Consider the following 22,473-nt stretch of genomic DNA (forward strand, 5'->3'; position numbering starts at 1 on the left):
AGAAAAGGCCATTTTCCTGGGTCCCAGTAGATGACACTCTAACTGATGGGACCTGAAGCATGCCTCTCCTGTCAGACAAAGTGGGGCAGGTAGAAACTATTGGAAAGAGGCAGTCCTGAAAATAATCCAGTGCATGGCACGAAGAGCTTCATGGGTGACAAGCAGTGCCTTTAATTGCACCTGGAAGCACACTGGAAGCCAGTGCAACTTGTGTCACAGACGTTTAATATGGGCATATTGAGGTGGACCTGTAACTGCCTGTGCCACTGTATGCTGGACCTGTGGCAGCTTCTGGATGTCCGTCAAGGAGGACAGCTGTCATGTTCACATTCTAATGTCTGGTTAACATTGTAACGTTTCACATGTCATTCTCGGTTACGTATCCCTTCACCCGGGGTTTTTCCATTCTGTTGCCCTCCCTTGTTTTGAGGGCTTGGAATGCATGTTTGGGTTTGCGCTCCTGTTCAAGGTTACTTTCCCAGGCGCATCTAACGGCATTCAGCACCTGGGAGGGGGAGCGTCCTGACGGGCGATGGGGCGGGACCTGCCCACAAGCAAGGCTTTTAAGTTTGTATTTGGCGCGCTTTTGCTCATTCTCAGCTTTCTCTGTATTTGCATACTATTCCTTTAATAAATCAGTTATCTTTAAGCCCGAGCTTGTGAGACTGAGTATTTGGGTTTAGGCAATCATTACATAAAGCTGAGAATCATTTTTTCCATTTTCCGCTGGCCCCATCCAATCCTTGGATAAGAGGGAACGCTAGCGATGACAGAACCTCAACTTCGCGTAAGTGAGGGAGGCGAAGACGAGCGGGAGGTGGCCAAAAGCCGGCCAGCGCTAACCTCGAGAGCGCAAAGAGCAGCACGTCGGGAGTTGCGAGATACCCAATTGGACGAGCTGTTGACATCCATACAGGAGAGTCTCAGGAGTGAACAGAGATCTGTTATGGAAAGAACCACGGGGAGGGGGTCTCCCCAATTGGCCTGGGAGCACGAAGTCCCTCTGTCACCGAAGGTGGTGATAACCAACCAACCCCCGGAGGAGCCGGTCACTCCGGCCCGTATGAGGGCATTGGAAGATAAAATGGATTTAATAGTGACGATCCTCAAGGATCTACCCAGAGAGGATCAGCCCAGAGAGGCAGAGCCCACCCCGGAGGATTGGGAGGAAGAGCCGTCACAGTACCCCAGGCACAGCACCCTGTCGACCCGGGGGAGAAGTAAGACTCGATCAGCCCATCAAAGGGGAGAGCGAGAGGCAAGACCTCCTAGGGATCGACCACCTGTGGGGGCTCGGCGTACGCTGTCATTCGCGGCACCGCCACAGCCAGCTGAGCCGGCAAGAACCTTCCCACCATTTGGAGTGAAGTTTGATGGGGATCCCGCAACGCTCTCCTTCTTTATTACGAATGCCAAGCATTATATGGAAGATTGGGGTCGGAACTTTCGGTCTGAACACGGCAAGGTCAATTTCATTGCCAACAAGCTGAGAGGAAGGGCAGCGGATTGGTATGTGCACCTATGCCAAGCTGAGGCAACTGAGTTAGAGGACTTCGATGAATTTTTGTGGGCACTTAAAGAGCATTTCGAAGACCCCCTAGCTCAAGAAACGGCCAAAAATGACCTGCGGAAACTTTACCAAGGGTCCCTCTCAGTTGCCAAATATGCGTTGGAGTTTAAAGCTTTGGCAGGAAAAGTGGAAGACTGGTCTGAGCCAACAATCATCGAATTGTTCAAGCAGGGGCTTGAACCCGAAATCCTTCGATGGGCTCTGGGCAGAGATGATCCCAAAACGCTATATGGGTGGATTCAGTTGGCGGGAAGCGCAGAAAATGCCCTACGAACCTATGCCCATACCAAAGAGCTTAGACAAACACGTCTCGCTAGAGGAGCGCGCACATCTGGACTTGCCAGCCGCCCCAAACCGAAAACCTGGGAAGAAGAGAGGGAGCAACGGTTCTCCAAGGGTCAGTGCCTCCGATGTGGGAAAGAAGGGCATCGAGCCACGTCGTGCCCGAGACGCCGTCCAGAGGAACGACAGACGAAACCCGCGATAAAGACGCCTGCTCCTGCTCCACCGCGAAAACTGAAGGCAGCCCTCGCGGAACTGGACCCCCCAGACCTACCCTTCGGAGAAGAGGAGGAAGAGTTGCAATTCGAGCAGCCGGCGGGAAAAGCCTACCACCTGCCCTGAAGGGCGCCCTAGGGCAGGTGGAAGAAACCGGGCGTAACCATGATTCGGTGAGTGGAAACTTTCCCACACTGACTGTTAAAGTTAAACTGGGCTCACAAACCAAAACGGTGGAAGTGTGGGCCATGCTAGACTCGGGTTGCTCCCGTTCTCTAATGCACCCTGATGTCGTAGCGGCTCTAGAACTGCCCACGTTCCCTTTGCCAAGACCCATGATTTTCACCCAGTTGGATGGAACTATGGCGGGAGGGAAAGCAGTCAATCTTTCCACGGGACTGGTCGCCTTGCAGATGGGCTCCCATCAGGAAAAGCTCCCATTTGTGGTAGCTCCAGTGGGGGGTCCTCTGGTAATCTTGGGGATGCCTTGGTTTGTGCAACAAAACCCTTTCATCAACTGGCTGCATAGAACTGTGACGTTTGCGGATGGATTTTACAAAGTACCCGAAAAGGACCTATTGGAGGACATGGAGGGTGGAGGGGTAGCGTATACCACTGTGCAAACGCTTCAACCTCTTGAGGGGCTACCCAATCAGTACCAAGATTTTGCTGAAGTATTTGGGGAAAAGGAAGCAGATCGCTTGCCACCCCACCGAAAAACGGACTGTGCCATTGAGTTTTTACCAAATGTAAAATTGCCTCACCCAAAAATATACCCCATGTCTCCCAAAGAGCTTACCACGCTAAGGGAGTTCATTGACAAAAATCTGGCTAGGGGTTTCATTGAGCCTGCTAATTCCCCGGTAGGAGCTCCTGTCCTATTCAGGCCAAAAAAGGATGGGTCATTAAGGCTTTGTACCGATTTCCGCGGGCTCAATGCGGTCTCAATATTAAATAAATATCCTTTGCCCCTGATCAAAGATATGTTATCACATCTGGCCAGAGGCAAAATTTTCTCAAAACTGGATTTGAGAGAAGCTTACTTTCGCATTCGCATAAGAGAGGGGGATGAGTGGAAAACAGCGTTCAACTGTCCTCTTGGGGCTTTCCAATATAAAGTTTTACCATTCGGTTTATCTGGGGCACCCGGGGTTTTTATGCAGTTAATCAATGAGGTCTTGCATGACCACCTATTTAAGGGGGTATTAGTATATTTGGATGATGTATTGATTTATACTGAAACCATGTCAGAACATATCCACTTGGTGCGTCAGGTACTGGCTAAATTGGAAAAAGCAGAGTTGTACGCAAAACTGTCAAAATGTGCGTTTCATCAGTCGCAAATTGATTACCTAGGCTACCGAATTTCAGCTCAGGGCATTGAAATGGACCCTGCAAAAGTAGAAGCTATTGTAGCATGGGAGCCTCCCCGTACCAGGAGACAATTACAAAGTTTCCTTGGATTCTCTAATTTCTATCGGGCATTCGCCCAAAATTTTGCAGAAATCGCCCTCCCCCTTACTGAACTGTTAAAAACCAAAGGACAGGGGGATACGCGACGTTCGAAGAACCCAGGCGCGCTCCTTAAATGGACTCCAGCCTGTCAGCAAGCGTTCCAAACGCTCAAACAACTTTTTACCACAGAACCAATTTTACAGCATCCAAACCCCTCTAAACCCTTCCTTGTACAAGTCGATGCTTCTGATTTTTCCATAGGCGCAATTTTGTTACAATCTGACCAATCCGGCGCTTTAAAACCCTGTGCCTACCTCTCTCGCAAATTCACTGAAACAGAGAGACGATGGCACGTTTGGGAAAAGGAGGCTTTTGCTGTAAAAACGGCTTTAGAGACATGGCGACACTTATTGGAAGGTACTTCCAACCCTTTTGAAGTCTGGACTGACCATAAAAACCTGGAAGCTCTAAGCACCAGCCGAAAACTCAGTCCCAAACAGCTGCGCTGGGCTGAGTTCTTCAGCCGCTTTGACTTCACTCTTAAATTTATACCAGGCAAGAAAAACTTTTTGGCTGATGCACTCTCGCGCAGACCCCAAGATGATGGCCCAGGGCCAACGGTCCAAGGCACCGTCTGGACCGACAAACAATTAAGTCTGGCAGCAGTGACTCGCAGCCAGACTCGAGCACAATCCACTCCGCCTCCAGCCGCTCAGCCTTCCAGCAGCTCACCTCCCTTGTCAATTCCCTCCGATTTGCAACAACAGTTGCTCTCCCACCTTAAAACAGATACTTGGTTGCAAGCCAACAGACACATGTTAACTTTCACCGATGATCTTGCCTGGCGCAACGATCGTCTCTATGTACCCGCAGCTATGCGAAAAACCATACTCCAGCGCTGCCACGATGACAAGCTAGCTGGGCATTTCGGCTACGTGAAAACTTTGCACCTCGTTCGCCGGCAATTCTGGTGGCCAACTTTACTCAAAGACTTAAAAGAATATGTCACTGCGTGCCCTGTATGTGCGGCGATAAAGCGCAAACCGGGCAAACCCCAGGGTCTCCTTCAACCCGTAGCCACTCCGTCGGTCCCTTGGCAGGATATCTCCATGGATTTTATCGTTGATCTACCCCCTAGTCAACGCAAAACTGTCATTTGGGTCGTCAAAGACTTTTTCTCCAAACAAGCCCACTTTATCCCATGCGCTTCTATCCCTACCGCGCAACAGCTGGCACGCCTCTTCCTCATCCACGTGTACCGCCTCCACGGTATCCCCGCCCGTTTGGTGAGTGACAGAGGCACACAATTTACGTCACAATTTTGGCGGGCATTTTTGAAACTTCTGGGTACGAAACAATCACTTTCTACTGCTTGGCATCCGGAAACGGACGGATCTACAGAGGCGGTTAATTCTACCTTAGAGCAATACCTCAGAGCTTTTGTTAACTACCAGCAAGACAACTGGGTCGATCTACTCCCATTTGCTGAGGTCGCTTACAACAATTCCATTCATCAAACCACTGGTCAAGTTCCCTTTAAAACAGTTTTTGGACGCGAATTTGTTCCGATTCCTGAACTTCCTCATCCTCAACCGCTCCCAGCCACCCTCGCTGGCTGGGCGGACTCTCTCAAAGACTCATGGTCTAATATTCTACTCGCCCTCCAACATGCCCAAGCTGCCTATAAACGCCATGCTGATGCAAAGCGTTCCCCAGAACCATCCTTTGCAGTCGGGGATAAAGTCTACTTATCAACTAAGTTTATCAAATCCCCACAACCCTCTAAGAAACTTGGTCCTAAATTTGTCGGTCCTTTTTCAATTGTTGCTCAGCTCAACCCTGTTACGTTTAAACTAGATTTACCTCACAACCTTAAACGTTTACATCCTGTTTTCCATTGTAGCTTACTCAAACCCTGCCTGTCATCGGACCGTTGGCATCCGCAACCCACTCCTCCACCTCCCCTCATGATTGACAACCAGCAACACTTCGAGGTGGCATCTATTCTCGATTCCAGACGCCAGCGCTCTACTCTACAATACCTCGTCCGCTGGAAACATTTCCCTCATCCTGAATGGGTTGCTGCTCCAGACGTGCATTCTCCTCGTCTCGTAGCCCAATTTCACTCTGCCTATCCTGACAAACCGGCTCCCTAATTTCTTTTGGGGGGGCAATATGTCATGTTCACATTCTAATGTCTGGTTAACATTGTAACGTTTCACATGTCATTCTCGGTTACGTATCCCTTCACCCGGGGTTTTTCCATTCTGTTGCCCTCCCTTGTTTTGAGGGCTTGGAATGCATGTTTGGGTTTGCGCTCCTGTTCAAGGTTACTTTCCCAGGCGCATCTAACGGCATTCAGCACCTGGGAGGGGGAGCGTCCTGACGGGCGATGGGGCGGGACCTGCCCACAAGCAAGGCTTTTAAGTTTGTATTTGGCGCGCTTTTGCTCATTCTCAGCTTTCTCTGTATTTGCATACTATTCCTTTAATAAATCAGTTATCTTTAAGCCCGAGCTTGTGAGACTGAGTATTTGGGTTTAGGCAATCATTACAACAGCCCATATAGAGCATATTGCAGCCATCCGTTTGGGAGGTGACCAAGCATGAGTGACTAAGCAGTGTCTCCCATGCCAGGAAACATACAATTGGTGCACTAGACCAAGTTGTGCAAAAGCTCCCTTGGTCATGGCTGCCACATGTTCCTCAAACAGGAGCTTCAAGTCCAGGAGGGCCCCCAAATGGCACACTGAGACAGAATCTCTACAGCACCCCCTGGTCAGCCTGGGACGGAGATATAAAACTGGGCATCACCAGCATACTGACAATACTTCACCCTGTGCTGATGAATTATCTTCCCCAGCGGCTTCAGGTAGATGTTAAATTGGAGTGGGGAGAGCGCCAAGCCCTGAGGGACCCCACAAAAAAGGACCCACAGGCTAGATCTCTCCCTCCCCTATCAACATTGACTGGAACCCAACCCGGAGGAAGGGGAAGAACCAGTGCATCACTGTGCCTCATACTCCCAAGCCCCGAAGCAGGTCCAAAAAGATGCTGTGATCAATGGTATGGAAAACCACTGAAAGATCAAGGAGAGCTAGGGTGGATGTGCCCCACCCCCCCACGCTGCACCCTCCAGAAATCCTCCACAACCACGATCAACGCGGTTTCGGCCCCACGCCCAGGACTGGAACCTGACCGGAAGGGGTCCAGATGATTTACTTCCTGCAGAGTTCTCTGAAGCTGCCACTCAACCACCTTCTCCTTTTCCTGTAGGCTCTAATGTTGACTGATGGCTTTGTTTCATCTTGGTGTGAGACATTCATTGGTGAGAAACCGAAGTGCTACGGTTTCTCAGTTAATGCAGTCCTGATGATGGGGTATGAATGTGCAGAGGCAGCCCTTAGATGGCAGGCCAATGCCATGCCCAAAGATGTGTTCTTAGGCATCATTCCCCTTTGTTCACGGCAGCCTGAGATCTCAGCCACATAACTGTTCCCAAATTCAGAGGAGCCCCCACTCTGGAAAGATTTAATGCCTTCCCAATAGCTCAAGGGGAAACTGCAGGGCAAATATTTGGCCCCTGTGGTGAAGGGGTTCCTGAAACACCATCCCCTGTTCTTTCGTATTGCTCTTCTTACTAAGATGCCCAGTTGCAGTCAATGCTACATCTCGTCAGATTTCCAGCCACTTGGGTCCACTGTATTACGGTTTCTATCATTCAATCAGTGTGATCTTGTTTCTCTTAAAGTGACTAATTTTGTTTTCCTGTTTGTAAAATATGTCACGTCTTGACCACACCCATTTTTTAATGATGAGGTTTTATGATGGTTTTATCTGCTGTCTCACACTTCCATTTCCTTTCTGTTTTGGAGCTGGTCTACAACTGCAATAAAGTCTCTTGTCTTGCCTTACCTTGTCTTGTCTCAACAACATTCCCTAAAAAGGGGAGGTTGGAAGCAGGAGAAATTTGTCCAAGATACTGAGGTCCAGCGATGGCTTCTTGAGGAGGAGGTAAACCGCTGCCTCCTTAAGTGTTGGCAGGACCACCCCTTCTCTCCAGGATGAATTGACCACCTCTAAGACCCAACCACACATTGTCTCCCAAGAAGCCTTCACTAACCAGGAGGGATCTCGCACAAAGGTGGCTGAGCTAACAGTTCCAAGAACCCAGTCCTCTTCATCAGGGCCAGCCAGACGAAATGCATTCCAGATAACTCAGCAAGACTGAACCATGGGACCCGCATCCAAGCCAGAGTCCAACTTGAAGCAAATCTAAATGACTATCTGACAGCTGTCTAGCATATTCCTCACAGTGGTCCTACAAGTAGCCCCCTCCCCCTGCCCGGCTTTACCTTCCTCAGAAGGGCCAAGCCACTCTAAACAGGGCTGCTGGGTAGCTATCTGAGGACGCAATAAGGGCCGAAAAATACTGGTGTTTTGCTCTCACAAGGTAGATCTAAATAGCAGCTCTACCTTGTGCTTGGTCAGATTCATCTCTCTTTGTCTTCCATGGCTGGCTGGAGAATTCTGGGAGTTAAAGTCCACACATCTTAAAATTGCCAAGGTTGAGAAACACTGTTCTAGGCACATCTCCCATTTCATGTCCCTCTGCCCCTCGGTAATACAAAAGGAGCCCTGGGATCTGTGGGAGCGGAGAGGCTGCACAGTGGAGTTCCAATCCAGAGGCCCAGCTGCCCTCTTGTTCCAAGCAGTGGCTTTGGTCAGGCCGCCCACCAGATCTTCAAGGACAACCCCAAGCTCCTTCTGCAACCCAATGGGGTCCATCGGGCACTTGGGGCACGGAACCAGTTTCTATAAATATTCTGCTTGTTTCTGGCTCACAAAAAACTGTAGGTGATACTGACACTAGGTAACTACTGGTTGCAACGCTAACCATTATAACAGCTTTTTTCATCAACATATTATCATCACTGTGAGTGTTGGTGGTTGAATTGTCTGCACCAAATGTCACATGCTTCTCTGCAGGATACACTCAGAGAAGACAGCCCCTGACATCCTCAGACAACAGCATTCAATGTGGCCCATGAACAAAATGTTTTCTCATACCTGATCTCCTTGAAACTTTATCATGTTTGGTTGCTGGTTCCAATATTCCATATCCATTTCAACCAATGTTCTACAGTATTGTCCACATAGGACGCTAGAAGATAAATTAATAGGTGAGAATGAGGAATCGCGTTCACATTTTATTAGGAAAATCAGAATGTACGTTTTGAGAGACAGTATCCAGAACAGCACATAATGTTCCCAAAGTGTTGATGGCACTGAACAAATGGTGGCTACAACTGGTCCTCGGGGTTCTGGCCATCCGAGCACCCTTGTAGTCACATGATCGCGATTTGAGTGCTTGGCAATCCGCTGGCACTGACAACCGGTTGCCAAGTGCCCCATTGTCATGTGATTGCCATTTGCAACCTTCCCTGCGGGCTTCCCCAGAAAGTCAACGGGGAAGCCAGCAAGGAAGGTTGCAAGTCACTGGGGTAAGTCTCAGACCCCCACATACCTCCCCAAGCCACTCTGCACTCATGCTGCACTGGCCACTAGTGCACCCCTGTGCACCCTCCCCAACCCTCGCCATGCCTCTCTCACACCCTAGTGCACTCCCTCGCACCCTTGCACAACTTCCCCAACCCCTGTGGTGTTCTTGTGCCCTCACACTCTCACGCACCCTCCCTGACCCTCCCTGACCCATGCAGCACCTCTTCAGCACCCCGTTGTGCCCTCATGCACCCTTCTTAATCCATGTGGCACCTGTTGCACACCCCCTTGCACCCTCGTGCACCCCTGCGACCTGTACAGTGCCTCTCACTCACCCTCACGCAACCCCTGACCCTCCCCTGCACCCACACGCACCCCTTTGCTTCCTCCCCTACCTGGCAGCAGCCACTTTACCTGCCTGCCAGCCTGGAGCTCCCCACAGAGAAGTTGAATCAAACTGAAGTTTTTTGGAGGTGGCATATGGGGAAAGCTCTCACTTATCCTAGAACAATGAAGACTGCATTAGTTTGTGGCAGGCACTAGAGATGGTCTCTGGAACATCTCTTATCAAAGGTTAGAGGGACTAAGTGGATCACTCAGCTCCTTCTCAATTCACCATCTGCCCTCCCTCTGCTCTCTATCCAAATTCCTCTAGCCTAAATTCTGAAGGGATTTAATTAGCTACTTCTGGATTAAGGTGAGCATCATTACATCGATAAGAGTTTGATTCTTTAAGTACAAGTGAATGATTTTCACTTCAGCAGTTAGCATTAGATAATATATTAATACCACCAAGGAGTCTTTAGATCTAAACACCCTTTTTCTATTTACTTTGCATACCGCAACAGGCGCAAAATCAATCCACAGCAATTTCCAGAGGTTTTCTAAATGTCGCGTGTAGGGAAAGCTGTCACTTGGCTCCCAAAGGTCAGGGTGGAAAGGTAGACCAACAAGCTGCTTTTCTAGCATTTAGGCAGCCCCTTGTTTGTGAGCTAGCGTGAGGTCACAACTGTATCCATAAACTTAGCCATCATCATCAGAGGCTTCGCTGAAAAAACAAACTCAACTATTGCTATTCCCAGCATTTTCTCCAAAGCTTTGCCAGAACAGTACAATTTTTGTCACTTCTCTTCTGATGTCAACAGAAAGATGGAGGAGTCGGAATTGGTGTGCGTTGAAATGAAGGACAAAGAGGAAGCAGGGAGCAGGGTCAATGAACAGCAGGGGTCTTCTTAGCATTCCACATTCATCCTACAATTTGTCTCCATTTATGATGGGGATTGGCAACCAGAGGTCTATAGACATCCACCAAGATGTCTGCCACCCCTGATTTTGATGTAAAAAAAAAGAAGCAGCAAAAATGTAATAAAAACTTGGTGAGCTGCAAAGCAGAGGGCCAGCCTCTGTCATCTTTATTTACATGAATGCTTCTACGGCCTACGTTAGCGTTTTTAGAAAATATAATGTGGCAATGACATCTTGGTGCTTTATCTAGAAGTTAGATTTCCTGCTGCCCTCCCCTCCAGAAATAACAAGACAAAGGACTTCCTACTGATTTATGTATTAAACAAAAGAAACTGCAGGCCTCTGATTTGAAAACTGTGACAAGCAACTCCAGATGTCAGCTGGTTCGTAGTACTAAACCCAGAGTTAGAAGTGGTTCTTATCATGTTTTGACACAACCCCTAGTGACTAGTTCACACCACATGCTAAGCCACTGACCATGTTTAACAACACACAATAGTTGGGTTTATGGTGTACTAATCTGTCGAGGGAAGAGGGAATGGCCTCGAGGGACAGAAGGAAGAGCCACTGCCAAGGCAACGGTCAGATAAAAGAAACCTGAGTCCTGGGCAGAACTGTAACCTGAGAAACTGTCTCAGACAAGCCCCTCCCTAGTTCACATAAAAATAGGGGGAGGGAGGGGGAATCGCATTTAGACTTACAAAATTATAGGTAGTCCTTGGCTTATGATGGCAATTGGGACTGGAATTGCCATTGCTAAGCAACACATTTGTAAAGTGCAACATTACATGACCGCACCGCTTAGCAATGGCAATTACGGCAGTCCTGGTTACTGTTGTTAAACGAGGACTGTGTGGGTTGTTAAGCAAGGACCTCACTTGACTGCAACTTCCAACGTCCTGCAGGCTTCCCCATTAACTTTGCTTGTGGAAAGCCAGCAGGGAACATTGGAAATCACAATCACGTGGCCACGGCTCGCTGTGACGTAATCGTGAGCTGGGTACCAAGCACCTGGATTGCGATCACATGACTGCAGGGATGCTGCGATGGTGGAACTCTGAGGACCAGTCATAAGTCCCACTCGTTCAGTGCTGTTGTAACTTTGAATGGTCACTAAACAATTAGTTGTAACTCAAGAACTACCTGCACTATAGCTGTTACAATAAGAATTCACACAGGGTGAACAATGGAAAAGGATCACTTTCTTCAGTCCAGCTAAATTGTCGAAGTAGCTACCAAAAGGGAAGCAGTGGAACAATAAATGAAACTAGCTAAGAATATATTACAAATTGCCTAGATTTTGGACCTCAGGCCCTGAAATCCTTGATTGTAGAGTAAACTTATGGGCAGTCCTATCTCAAGCTCCTTGTCCTACCAAGGGTCAGCCCTCTATTCCCTGGGCAGGGATTCAGGTAGCCGCAGAACTGAAACAAGCAACAGCTGAGTCGTCACTAGTTGACCCAACATCAGCTTGGCATTGTATCAAAAATGCCAAGGCAAGCTTTTATTGTATTTCTATTTTATTTATCAGTTACAATGAAAAGACCAAAGATCAAAAGCAAACCTTGGGAGACATGCCGGTAATAGAATTAGCAAGCACTTAGGAACTTGCCAATAGATGCAACTTACAGGTAGACCTGAGATAGGCTTACCATGGATCAAATTCTATTAAATTGAAGCTTTCAGATATGACCCTTCCTTTGTATTATATTGTTGCTTTTCCATTTCTTGTTGATAGCAGATTTGCGGTCCAGGAACTGCCAAATGCATTTCAATACTTCGTTGCAAGGAAACCCACCGTATCTTTTCCACATTCACAGTGCTTCTCATAAACATTATTCTAAAATCCTTACCACAGCCATGTTGTATAAATCTGTATATTCCTTTCATAAATGTGCTGAGCTAGGAGATCATGGCTTGTCTAAGACATCTGTTGAGTTCATGGGGAGGCCATTTATAGATTTTCTGATCCATAGCCCAATCTCTGAGTTACAGAATTATATCTCATTTGGATTATGCCTATACAGGATAAATTCACATGGAACTGTGTCATACTGGTATGCATTCTTTATGGAAAGAAGTGTTTCCTCTTGATAAGACATAGAAACAGAGATGTGCAACTTAGAAACTAATTTTGTCTGTGTTTCCTGATCTAATTCTTAAACTAATGCTCAATCCACAGCCTTCAACCAGATGCTTGGTGGCAGCTTTTCTAACATCTCACTTGACTTGAGATTTCTTGATAGGCTAACATTGACTAACTTTGACTGTCACCTTCCTGTACTCAGTTAGCCAGTTCTCATTGGCATAGTTCCTGGCTCTTTGTTCCTAGTGAGTGGTGCTCTCTAGGCTATTACAGGTGATTACTTCTGACTCACAAAATGTGTCTCACATCCAGTCTTGGATCTACCTAGCCCTTTGTCGATTCATACTTGGCATTTGGGGATAAATCATGCTTGTTTTTTCGCTTGTCCTTGATTCTGTTTTGAAGCCTCCCTCCCTCCCTCCCTCCCTCCCTCCCTCCCTATTCCTACAAACCTAAGGCTGCTCCTAGATAATCCCCACTGTTGATGGCAAGTGTTCACTGGTTATAAAGCACATGTTCCAACAGCATGTTCCATTAGGAAAGCAGATCCTATGAGCCACCTCCCCCACCAGTCATAGTCAATGGGGAAGAAGAATACGAGATAGAGGCAATTTTGGACTTGAAGCAAAGAAGGAGGGGGATTCAGTATTTAATCCATCGGAAAGGTTACTCAGAGGCTAAGCGGTCATGGGAGAATGCAAGACATGTGCACGCGCCCAGGTTGGTGCTCCAGTTCCATCAGCATTTCCCTAAAAAGCTGAGGCCTCACCAAATCCACGAAGTTCTTCAATCATCCAAGCAAGCCAAAGAGTTTGTGAGTGTGCAAGTCATTTCCCCAGAAGGGGCCCAGGGATGAGAAGTCATAGAGGCCAAAGAACCTTGGCCATTGACTTTGGGCCTCCAGCTCCCAAGGGGGAGGGGGGAGAACGTTTCTAATCATGTAGCTGTTTTGCAGGAAGAGCCACCTGGCATGGAGGAGTTGTCAGACATGGAGGTGAGCTCCACATCTTTGCTTTCATCTCTACCCCCACTGCCCATTTCCCCTGAGAACTCAGAGGGAGAGACTGACTTTGAAGAGGGGGTGATGTGATGGAATGTGTTCCTGAAGGAGGGGGTGATGTGGTGGATTCCAGCACTGCCACTGGTTTCCAGGGAGGGAATGCATTCCAGACAGATAAGAGCCTTCGCAGCCCGGACACTGTTACTGGGAAGGTTAAAAGCTTCAAGGTAACTCCACCCTAGAGCCCTTCTGGATTATTTCCCCTTCAGTTAGTTGAGTAGCTTTAGTCTGGCAAGATTCTGCCTATAGGATGAGAATAAAGAAGTAGAGTTGGAGATGCTGGCTCTTGGCCTGGTTCTTGGCCTGGTTCCTGACAGTAATAGACTCTGGCAACTCTGAATGTGCCTCCCCCTTCCTGCTTTTATCCTGAAGAGAATTAGAGAGGGTCAGGCCTGAAAGGCTACCTCAGCACTTCAATTGATCCACCGAGCAATTCAACCCATACAACGTGCCAAAGTCACCTCTTTCTTATCCTTCCATTATCTTTTCTTATTCCGTTTTCTTATCTTGTTCCATTATCTTATCCAGCCACAACAACAGGTGGGGGGCCCCGTCTCTCTGCTCTCTCTCTCCAGAGGAGGCCCTCCAACGATACACCCTGCCCGTCACCCAGGAAGTCCAATGATCATAGTGCAGCCTTATAGTTTTCAAAGCTTGCTTCCTTCTCTCTCAGTGTCTCAATCATCATCCAGTTCATCCCAGGCTTCAGGAACCCCCAGCAAAGCCTCCTCTGTTCTCAACCCCCTGAATTGATGGTGCCAGCCACGTTTCTTCTCAGTGTTTCATAACATGAGCAATTGAGAAGCTGACGAGAGACTGCTAGAGCGATAATATCTAAGGTATCATACAAGCTTCCAATACCATGTATTGCTTTTTGTACCAATAACATTTGTGATAAAATGCAAGCAGTTTCTTACCTCAGGCTTCTTAACGTTCTCAGCTCTGTCAGTACTTTAAAGAAGTCTTCCATACCTCTTTCATCCAGATGCCATTCCCTAAAGGGAAAGACATTTTTGCTCTCAGACCTTGACTCCAATGTTTCCAGTTCCTCTACTTTTCAAATACAATTGGCATTCTGTCTGTCCTAACAGTCAGGAACCACGCTGAGACGAGGAATAGGTCTCTAGTGTTTTATTACTGCTACATTAGACAGAAAATCCTAACAAACTAAAGAAGCATGAGAAAACCCAGACAGATACACCCCAAAAGTCAAGGCGGGTCTGTTCTGTGTCTCTTTGAATGACAGCTCAAGTCCTCACTACCACGCGTGCGTTTCCCCCCCTGGACAGGGTCCCCTCCTGCTCACCAACATTGCTCCTGACAGTATCCATTTGTAAAGTAACCACAAATGAATGTCCTCATGTTGTAGTATAGGAAAATAGTAGTAGAAAAAGACCGTTTTGTAAATGAAACATTTATAGAGCATGGCTTGAAGGAACTAAGATTTGGCATGGCATCCTAGATACAGAGAAAAGGAAATAAGCAGAGAGAATATTTAAGGAGTCCCTAAGTGCCACAACGTAGAAGTGGTAAACAATTGGCAAACGTTATACACCCATGCACCCGTACATACCACACTCACACATGACCATAGCCATTCATATTCCAAGGATAATTATTGCCTATAATTACAAGTAGGCGGGACTGTTTAGATCGCTGGCTGAGCTTCATTGTATTTTAGGCAAAGATCTCTGCTCCTATTGGCTATTGGGAACTGTGGCAGGAATGCCTTCTTCCCGCTGGTCACTGGTTACGGCCTCCCATGGCCTTTTCTGGAGGGGAGGGTTATTGTACAAAATCACTGGAACGCCTGGACATTAATAATCATAACTTTAAAAAGGTCACTGATGGAATAGGTAGATGGCGGACCTGTCTTTTTTTTAACACTGCGAAGTTGACAATTGTGCTTTCACTTGTCAGTTTCTTCTACTGGCAGTGACAGTATCAGAGGCTTCAGATCTTATGCTCGACATTCAGATGGGCTCATGGATTCTCTGGCGCTTCAATGCTGGATGGTTACAAACAGCTCTGAGGATTCAAGTTACAAGACAAGTAATGAGTACTCCCAGTAGAGAGCCATGGCGAGCTAGATGCCCCTTCTTTGTAATGGGATGGTGTTACGACAGAGACAGCAGCTGGATGCAGGATCAGAGCTGCCGATATCGCCCTGGAAAAAGGGGTGATCTTCAGGTAGCCCACATGACCCCGTACAGACGCTCCTCATGAGTAAACCACAGGACTCGCCGTTTAATGGTTTGCTTCTGAGTGGCCGGGCGTTGAGGGAGGAACTATTAAACTTTTGGAAGGATTCCTCTTGTGAGAAAGTGGCATGTTTATCCTTTTGTTAGTCCAAACAAGATACAGTATACTCTCAGTTAACCAGCACCCATGGGGATTGGTAGATGCCGGATAAATGTCGTTTCTGGTTGCCTGAGAGTTACTAATACCCACTACATGGGAGCAGAGAGGTACAGATTTGTGTTAGATCTCAACAGCAGTTGCCTCTCTGTTCCCGAGTTGAGCTGAGGACTTCCTGGTGACATGGCTATCAGGTTGTTTAAGTCCAAGGGGATTGACTGGTGTTGGCCTCATCAGTGGACAAGTGCTCATTTTTAGTTAATAGTCCTCCCACACCCACCCAACCCGGGCCATATCTTGTCCTACCTGCTAAGGATTTCAGACCCCTCCTTAACTTAGTTGCCCAAAGACATTTACTCATACCCCTAAGTGGCATTTTTTCTGGCCCATTATTTTATTTAAGACAGCAGGTGAGAGAATAGTGGTGGCAGGATCAGAAACTGACTTAAATGTTCAACCGACCTTCAACAATACTTACTCATTTCCTTGTGGAAAGAATTCTCTCTCTTCCTCATTTGGAAATCGGGGGCCTTTAACAACGATATCCTCCAAATTCTGGCAGTGTTGTAGACAGTACGCCAGGATCATCACTTCCAGGTCTGATTTGCAGTGATAATTTATTGCAGTCATGTCACACAATGCAGTTTTTAGAAAATTGGCATCCTGTGTCTCATATAAGTAAGTAAACATTGCTTTTTGCAAACGGGAAGCAATTCTTCCCTTTTTAATGTTATTTTTCATCCAGTCTAATAAAAACTCTTTATTCTTAGGAGAAATTTTCCATCCAAATTCTTTTTTCAACTCCATCATTCTTTTTTCCTCATTTAAAAAACCAAAGAGGAAGCGAAATCCTACTGCAAAATCCAGTCTAGAAGATGTATGTCTTTCTAATAGGGTCTCCAAATTTCTATTCAGATTTTCAGAATGCTGCTCCTCTCCTTCCTCTAGAACATAAAACAAAGCAGCAAAAAACTCCTGGAAGCTTAAGTGAATGAAGCTGTAGGTTTGAATACAATCAATGCCTCTTTTGAAGATGTTCTGATTCAGAAAGAGGGGGAGGGAGTCTTCCTGATCTAAGCTGTGCTTCTTGACTTCTTCTTCCATAAACAGGATTTCCCGTTTCCAGGTTCCTTCTGCAGCCAAAGAGCACAAGCCTTTCACATTTATTTGGACATCCTGCTTGGATTCTTTATGGTGAAACTTGAACAGGCTGGAGAGATACAGCATATAGATTGCAGTGAGGGTGTACGGGGTCTTCTGGAGATCCTTGCCTCTCCCCATCTCTTGTTTCATCACTGTGCAGACGATCCAGCTCACAAGGGGAATGACACACATGGTGAAAAGCGTATCATTTTGCTTAACCAATCTGAAAGCTTGAGCTGCTTGGTCTTTATTTTCAAAAAAATTGTAGAAATATTCTTCCCTTTCCTTTGTAGAAAACCCCAAGATCTCAATATAACGTGGGTGCTCTAAACATCGATGGAGTTTCTCCAAAGCAGTTGGTCTTGTTGTGATTATAAGATAGGATTCGGGAAGAAGCTTTTTTTGAAATAAACTGCCCAAAAAAATTCTCACTGGCTCCTCCTTCCAGGGATCAGTGCAAAAGTACTCTTGAGGCTGATCAAAGGAATACCTTAATTCATCAAACCCATTGTCATGTTCGCCGTTTCAATGCCTTTGATACATCGTAACGTTTCGCATCTCATTAGCAGGATGCGTGTTTCATCTTTCCCGGGAGGATGGGAGTACTTATGTTTTGGCTTTGCTCTGGAATGTATTTGCATTATCTACTGCGCTCAAGGTTACTTTCCCAGGCTAGCAACTCTGACGATTGCTTGCACCTGTGCCGGGCGGGGCTGTTACGAGGGAGGCGGGATACGTTTGTACCAAGGGTTTAAGTTTGTATTTGGCGCGCTTTTGCTCATTCTCAGCTTTCTCTGTATTTGCCTTTAGTTCCTTAATAAATCAGGTTTCATATAGCAGCCTCTTGTGAGTCTGAGTATTTGGGCTAGGGCAATCATTACACCCATCAATTATGAACAGAAGCTTCTCCTCATTCTTCAGTATGTTTCGAATGACATTTTTCACTGTGTGACACTTGGGCCATTGTTTCGAAATTATTTCTACAATGCTACTCTTCTCTGAGTCTGCACGGAGGTTCATCTCTTGGCAGTAAATATAGAAAACGTAATTAAATTTGTCCTGGTAAAATCGTTGAGAAGCCCAATCAAACATGATTTTTTTTTGCCATTGTGGTTTTTCCAATGCCTGCAGCTCCTTGCAACACAACAACTTGTGGAGCTAGTCCATGTTTATCCGGGTTAAATAATGTTTCCATGCTGGTTGAAGACTCAGCTCTCTTGCTGATCATTTCAGCATGTTTCCTTCCGGTTGCCATAATTTCATGTTCTCTCTCCTCTTCAGACCGGTGATAATCTAGGATGATTAGTTTTGAATATCTCTGGTTTAGGGGCACGTATTCACCAGGAATAGAATTAGGATCTTCCATTCTTTGAAATTTTTTTTTAACATGGTTTTTGTAAGCTAAAAGAAGGATGAACCATATTAGAAGTGTGATAGATAAGACCTTTGTTAAACAATAATATATTTTTATTTTAGCATTCCACTGGCAATATTTACAGCTATAACATCTATTGACATCTTAATTTGGACCTGCAGTATTTCAGCTTCAGAGACACATAAATGATTAGAAGAGATCATTAAATCTTATGGAATTTAAAATCCCACAATTAGTTCTCATAAATACTCATTTCCAATAAATCAGTATGATATGTACATTGTAAAAACTGAATGGAATAAATAAGTGGAGATCTAATCTAACCTGACAACAGAAGATTGGTTTAACATTTGTATCAATTTTTTTAATATACATCTTAGATTATAATTTATTCAACATAAAGTAATATTTTGGATTTATAGGTCCCCATTAGATTTGTACAGAAAAGGAACCAAAGTCATTCCCTTTTTGGAGATGTAATAATGTGTCCTTTAAACATACATTTTTGCAATGTCCTAAAATTATTATATTTTCAGAAGAGGTTATTATGTGTATCAAGTTGACTTGAGATGGGTCTTAACTTTTGGGGATGGCTATATTTTTTTGAACTACTACCTATTACAAGGAAACTGATGGCTGGACAACAGAAATGGATTCTCTGTGCCATTCTTATCTCTAGGAGACTTGTTCAAGATTGGAAAGATACATTTATGGCCCCAATTAGCCAAAGGACTGAAGACGTCGGGTCACTTGCATGTTCTGAACAAGTTGTATACAAACGGAGACGATGAATGGACAATTATAACGTAATATGGCCATCTTTTATCGAAGCTTCTGTGTAAAACTAAGAGATGACTACATAGATTTCTTCTGTTTATTGTTGGTTTCTTTTTCTACTGCTCTGTTGGTACAAATTATAATATTTTAGGATTTTTTTTTCTAAGTTGAGAAATTATATGTAAATAAATTATATAATATGTAATTATAATACAACAGTTAAAAAACTTAAATTGAGGGCTGAAAGTTGTCCTCCAATTTCATGAGTTAACCAACAGATATGAGATTACAAAATCTTTTGAAATGTTTGAAGGTTAGGTCCTTCCTTCCTTCCTTCCTTCCTTCCTTCCTTCCTTCCTTCCTTCCTTCCTTCCTTCCTTCCTTCCTTCCTTCCTTCCTTCCTCTTTATGGTCAGCACTGCAAAAACCACCCTGGAGCTTTCCCCATCAGGAATAATACTTATGACAGCTTCTTGCATAATTGGGGAGTGGGGAGGGGAGGACCTGGTCATGTTGAATCAGCTTTAAGCATAATTCAGTGATCCTTTGAATGATTCCTGCCTTACCTGATGAATCTGGCAACTGGTGAGCATCAACATCTGCAACTGAAGATGGACTGGAATTAGTGAAATTCAGACTATAAAAAAGGGTAAATTACAAAGCATGCGTTTCAAAATAGGTAAATACATGGCTGTGTAGCTTCTATGGATGTCTATATTTACTGTGTATATTAGATTCCTTATCTAATCGTTCCTATGCATTTCTCTAAACTACTTTCCCTCTCTGCCCCTTTTCTTTTATAGGCAGGCTTGAATGGCCCACAACTGTGAAAATTACCAGGCTTAGCTGACCATGCCCCTGCCCTCTCTCCCAGCTCTGGGTTGCAGAACTGGCCTTGGAACGAGGAGGAGAACTACCATTAAACCATTTCCTCCACTCTGAACACTCTAAGCTGTTCCAGAAGGAGATCATGATCAATGGTGTCAAAGGCCATCCAGAGACCAAGGAGGGCTAGGACCGATATACTCCCCACGTCCTGATCCTGTCAGAGGCCAGCCATAAGACCATCTCAGCGCTATATCCCAACCGGAAACACGATGGAAAGGATCTAGATAATCGTATCCTTCAGGGCTCTTCAAAGCTGCAGGTCTACCACCTTCTCAAGAACCTTCCCTAAAAAGGGAAGTTTGCAGACCAGACAAAAACTATCCAATACCACTGGATCCAGTGATGGCTCTTAAGGAGAGGGTGAACTGTCACTTTTTTTCAAGCAGGTGGAATCATCCCCTCCCATCAAGAAGCATTTACCATCTCTTGGATTCAGCTACACGTGGTCTCCTGGGAGGCCCTAACCAACCAGAAGGGACCTTACACGCAAGCTGCTCTCAGGTTCGGCTTATGGTCACTCACTCACACCCTTACAGCCTGTGGAGGCACTCGGATCTCGTCAGCCCCCCTTGCTTTCTACCTGGGTTTTCCAGATAGGTGTGGCTTGAGCAGACAAGACACAAAGCCCTGGTCAACAGCTGGGAAATACTTAGGGACACAGACAATCTCTTCCAACCAAACACTGAGGCACAAAAGGTTCTTTGTAATACACAGAGACCCAGTGAATTTAAAGTAACAGCAAACTTTACTGGTTGCAAGGTATATCTGCTCTTTCTCACACGCGCACATGCACACACACACTCATCCACACGTACCCACATCCTTCCAACTAGGCTGCCAGGCGCTAGCCAGAGGGACGGAAGCCGCCAAGTCTGGATCCAAAAACGACTCAGGAGTGAGCGGGCTCTGGAACCCCTTTTATCCCCTAAAATCTTTGCTTTGCTGGTGGGATTAGGGTGGGGGTTTCCTTTGATCCCCTTCAATGGGATCCATTTGCAAGCCCTTTGATCTCCTTCCTGTCTTCCTCCCTGCAAGGATCTTTAGACAAGAATCTTCTCTGCTTTACATGCCTGCTTTGTTATGCAGTTTCAGCCTAGTCTCACAGACATGGATCTAAAAGGGGGCAGTATTCAGCCCCCCAAAGTGAAGCCTATTTAGTGGCCTGCTAGAACCACTGAAATGGAGCAGAGCTTATAACACAGCTGACACAGAAAAAGAATATTATCTTAAAATAGCCTTAATGAGCACATCAGAGAAACACAGGTTATTGATCTTACACATTCAGCCCTCCCAAGCATAAAGAATTACACACTTAGGCACATTAGTTTAAGATAAGTAAAAGAATAACTTACTGACTTTATTGTTGGTTCTGTTGCATCCATCTTGGTGGAAAAGATGAAGGTCCTTTGTTCTTCTTTTCTTTCTAAATACTTAGTTTGCCCTAACCCCCCAGCCCTATTTGCTGCCAAGGGCTGTGTGAAAGGGGAATTCCAGGCCCACCGCATGGTGCCCAGAATGGAGGAGAGCAGCACACAGCCGTGTGCTTGCTCCTGGTGGAAGGAGGAGGACGAGAGAGGAAGTGAGAGTGGCAACAAACAGCTTCCTCAATCGCATGGAGAATTTGCATCCTAAAGCAACCATCCCCATGCTAATGAGGCACGCTGGATTTGCCAGGACTTCCAACACCAAGCACCCCAGCCACTTGCTCAAGGCTAACTGGCTCAAACGCCAGGACAAGTTGGCTTGTGCAGTGTGCAGTGGGTGACTGACGGTGTTGGAGAACGAGGGGAGGAATTGAGATGTAGCAGTAGCTGAAATCGGGTGGGTGTATCCCAATGCTGCAACCCTCCACAATTTATTTTCCAAGTATATCTTAAATCTGGGGAGCTTTGCATACCATGTTCATCACAGCAAAGCCCCCATTTGGGATAACAGTTCCTTTGCTTTTTTTCAAATTGTGGGTATGTCCCTTTCAGGCACTGGAGTTTAGAAGCCAAGTGAGCTCTTCACCACATTTCAGCTGAATGTGGACTGGGTTTCGATGACTCCATGTCAGCTATTCAATCTTTTCAGCCTTGCCTTCTCTAGCCTAAGTAGCTTGATGAAATTGCAGTCCCCTAGATCTCCGGACAGCTCTTCAAGGGTTGTGCCCTCCTTCAAGAATGCCCTTGTTTCCGCATAGACCAGTCTGAGGCCATCCGACGGAACGCTGGGCAAACCGAAGCAGCCATACAGGTTGCAACAAGGCACAAATGGGATTTCTTCTTGGGATAAGGACTGGTTCTGGGACACTTCTCGGCTCCCCAATTTGGGATCCCTAGTATAGAAGTGTACACAGGGGACTTGATATTGGGGGGCTGCCCTTCCCCAAGGCCAACTCTAAATTCCTTTCTACTTGGGGCTCCTGCAAGAGAATGCTGCCTGTCTTTTTCCTCTGGCTTTGCCCAGCATTACATGCTCCCCTCTCTTCCCCCCTAGCACCACCACCTGTAAGATATCTTAATACTGTATCATGTCA

At 46.1% G+C, this 22,473-nt stretch overlaps 2 protein-coding genes across 3 annotated transcripts in view; both read right to left on the reverse strand.

Annotated features, from left to right (window-relative positions):
- The window catches only part of LOC134487428 (NACHT, LRR and PYD domains-containing protein 12-like), a 310,626-nt gene that overhangs the window by 264,745 nt on the left and 23,408 nt on the right, over positions 1–22,473 (reverse strand). The gene's annotated exons all lie outside the window — the stretch shown is intronic.
- Positions 16,248–17,441, reverse strand: LOC134506947 (NACHT, LRR and PYD domains-containing protein 12-like; the record flags this gene model as incomplete). The annotated part of the gene is made up of 1 exon (XM_063317370.1): positions 16,248–17,441. A coding segment is annotated over one exon (1,194 nt), but the record flags the coding sequence as incomplete, so codon positions are not given.

Source organism: Candoia aspera, chromosome 1 (assembly GCF_035149785.1).
Source record: "Candoia aspera isolate rCanAsp1 chromosome 1, rCanAsp1.hap2, whole genome shotgun sequence".
Taxonomy (NCBI): Eukaryota; Metazoa; Chordata; class Lepidosauria; order Squamata; family Boidae; genus Candoia; species Candoia aspera.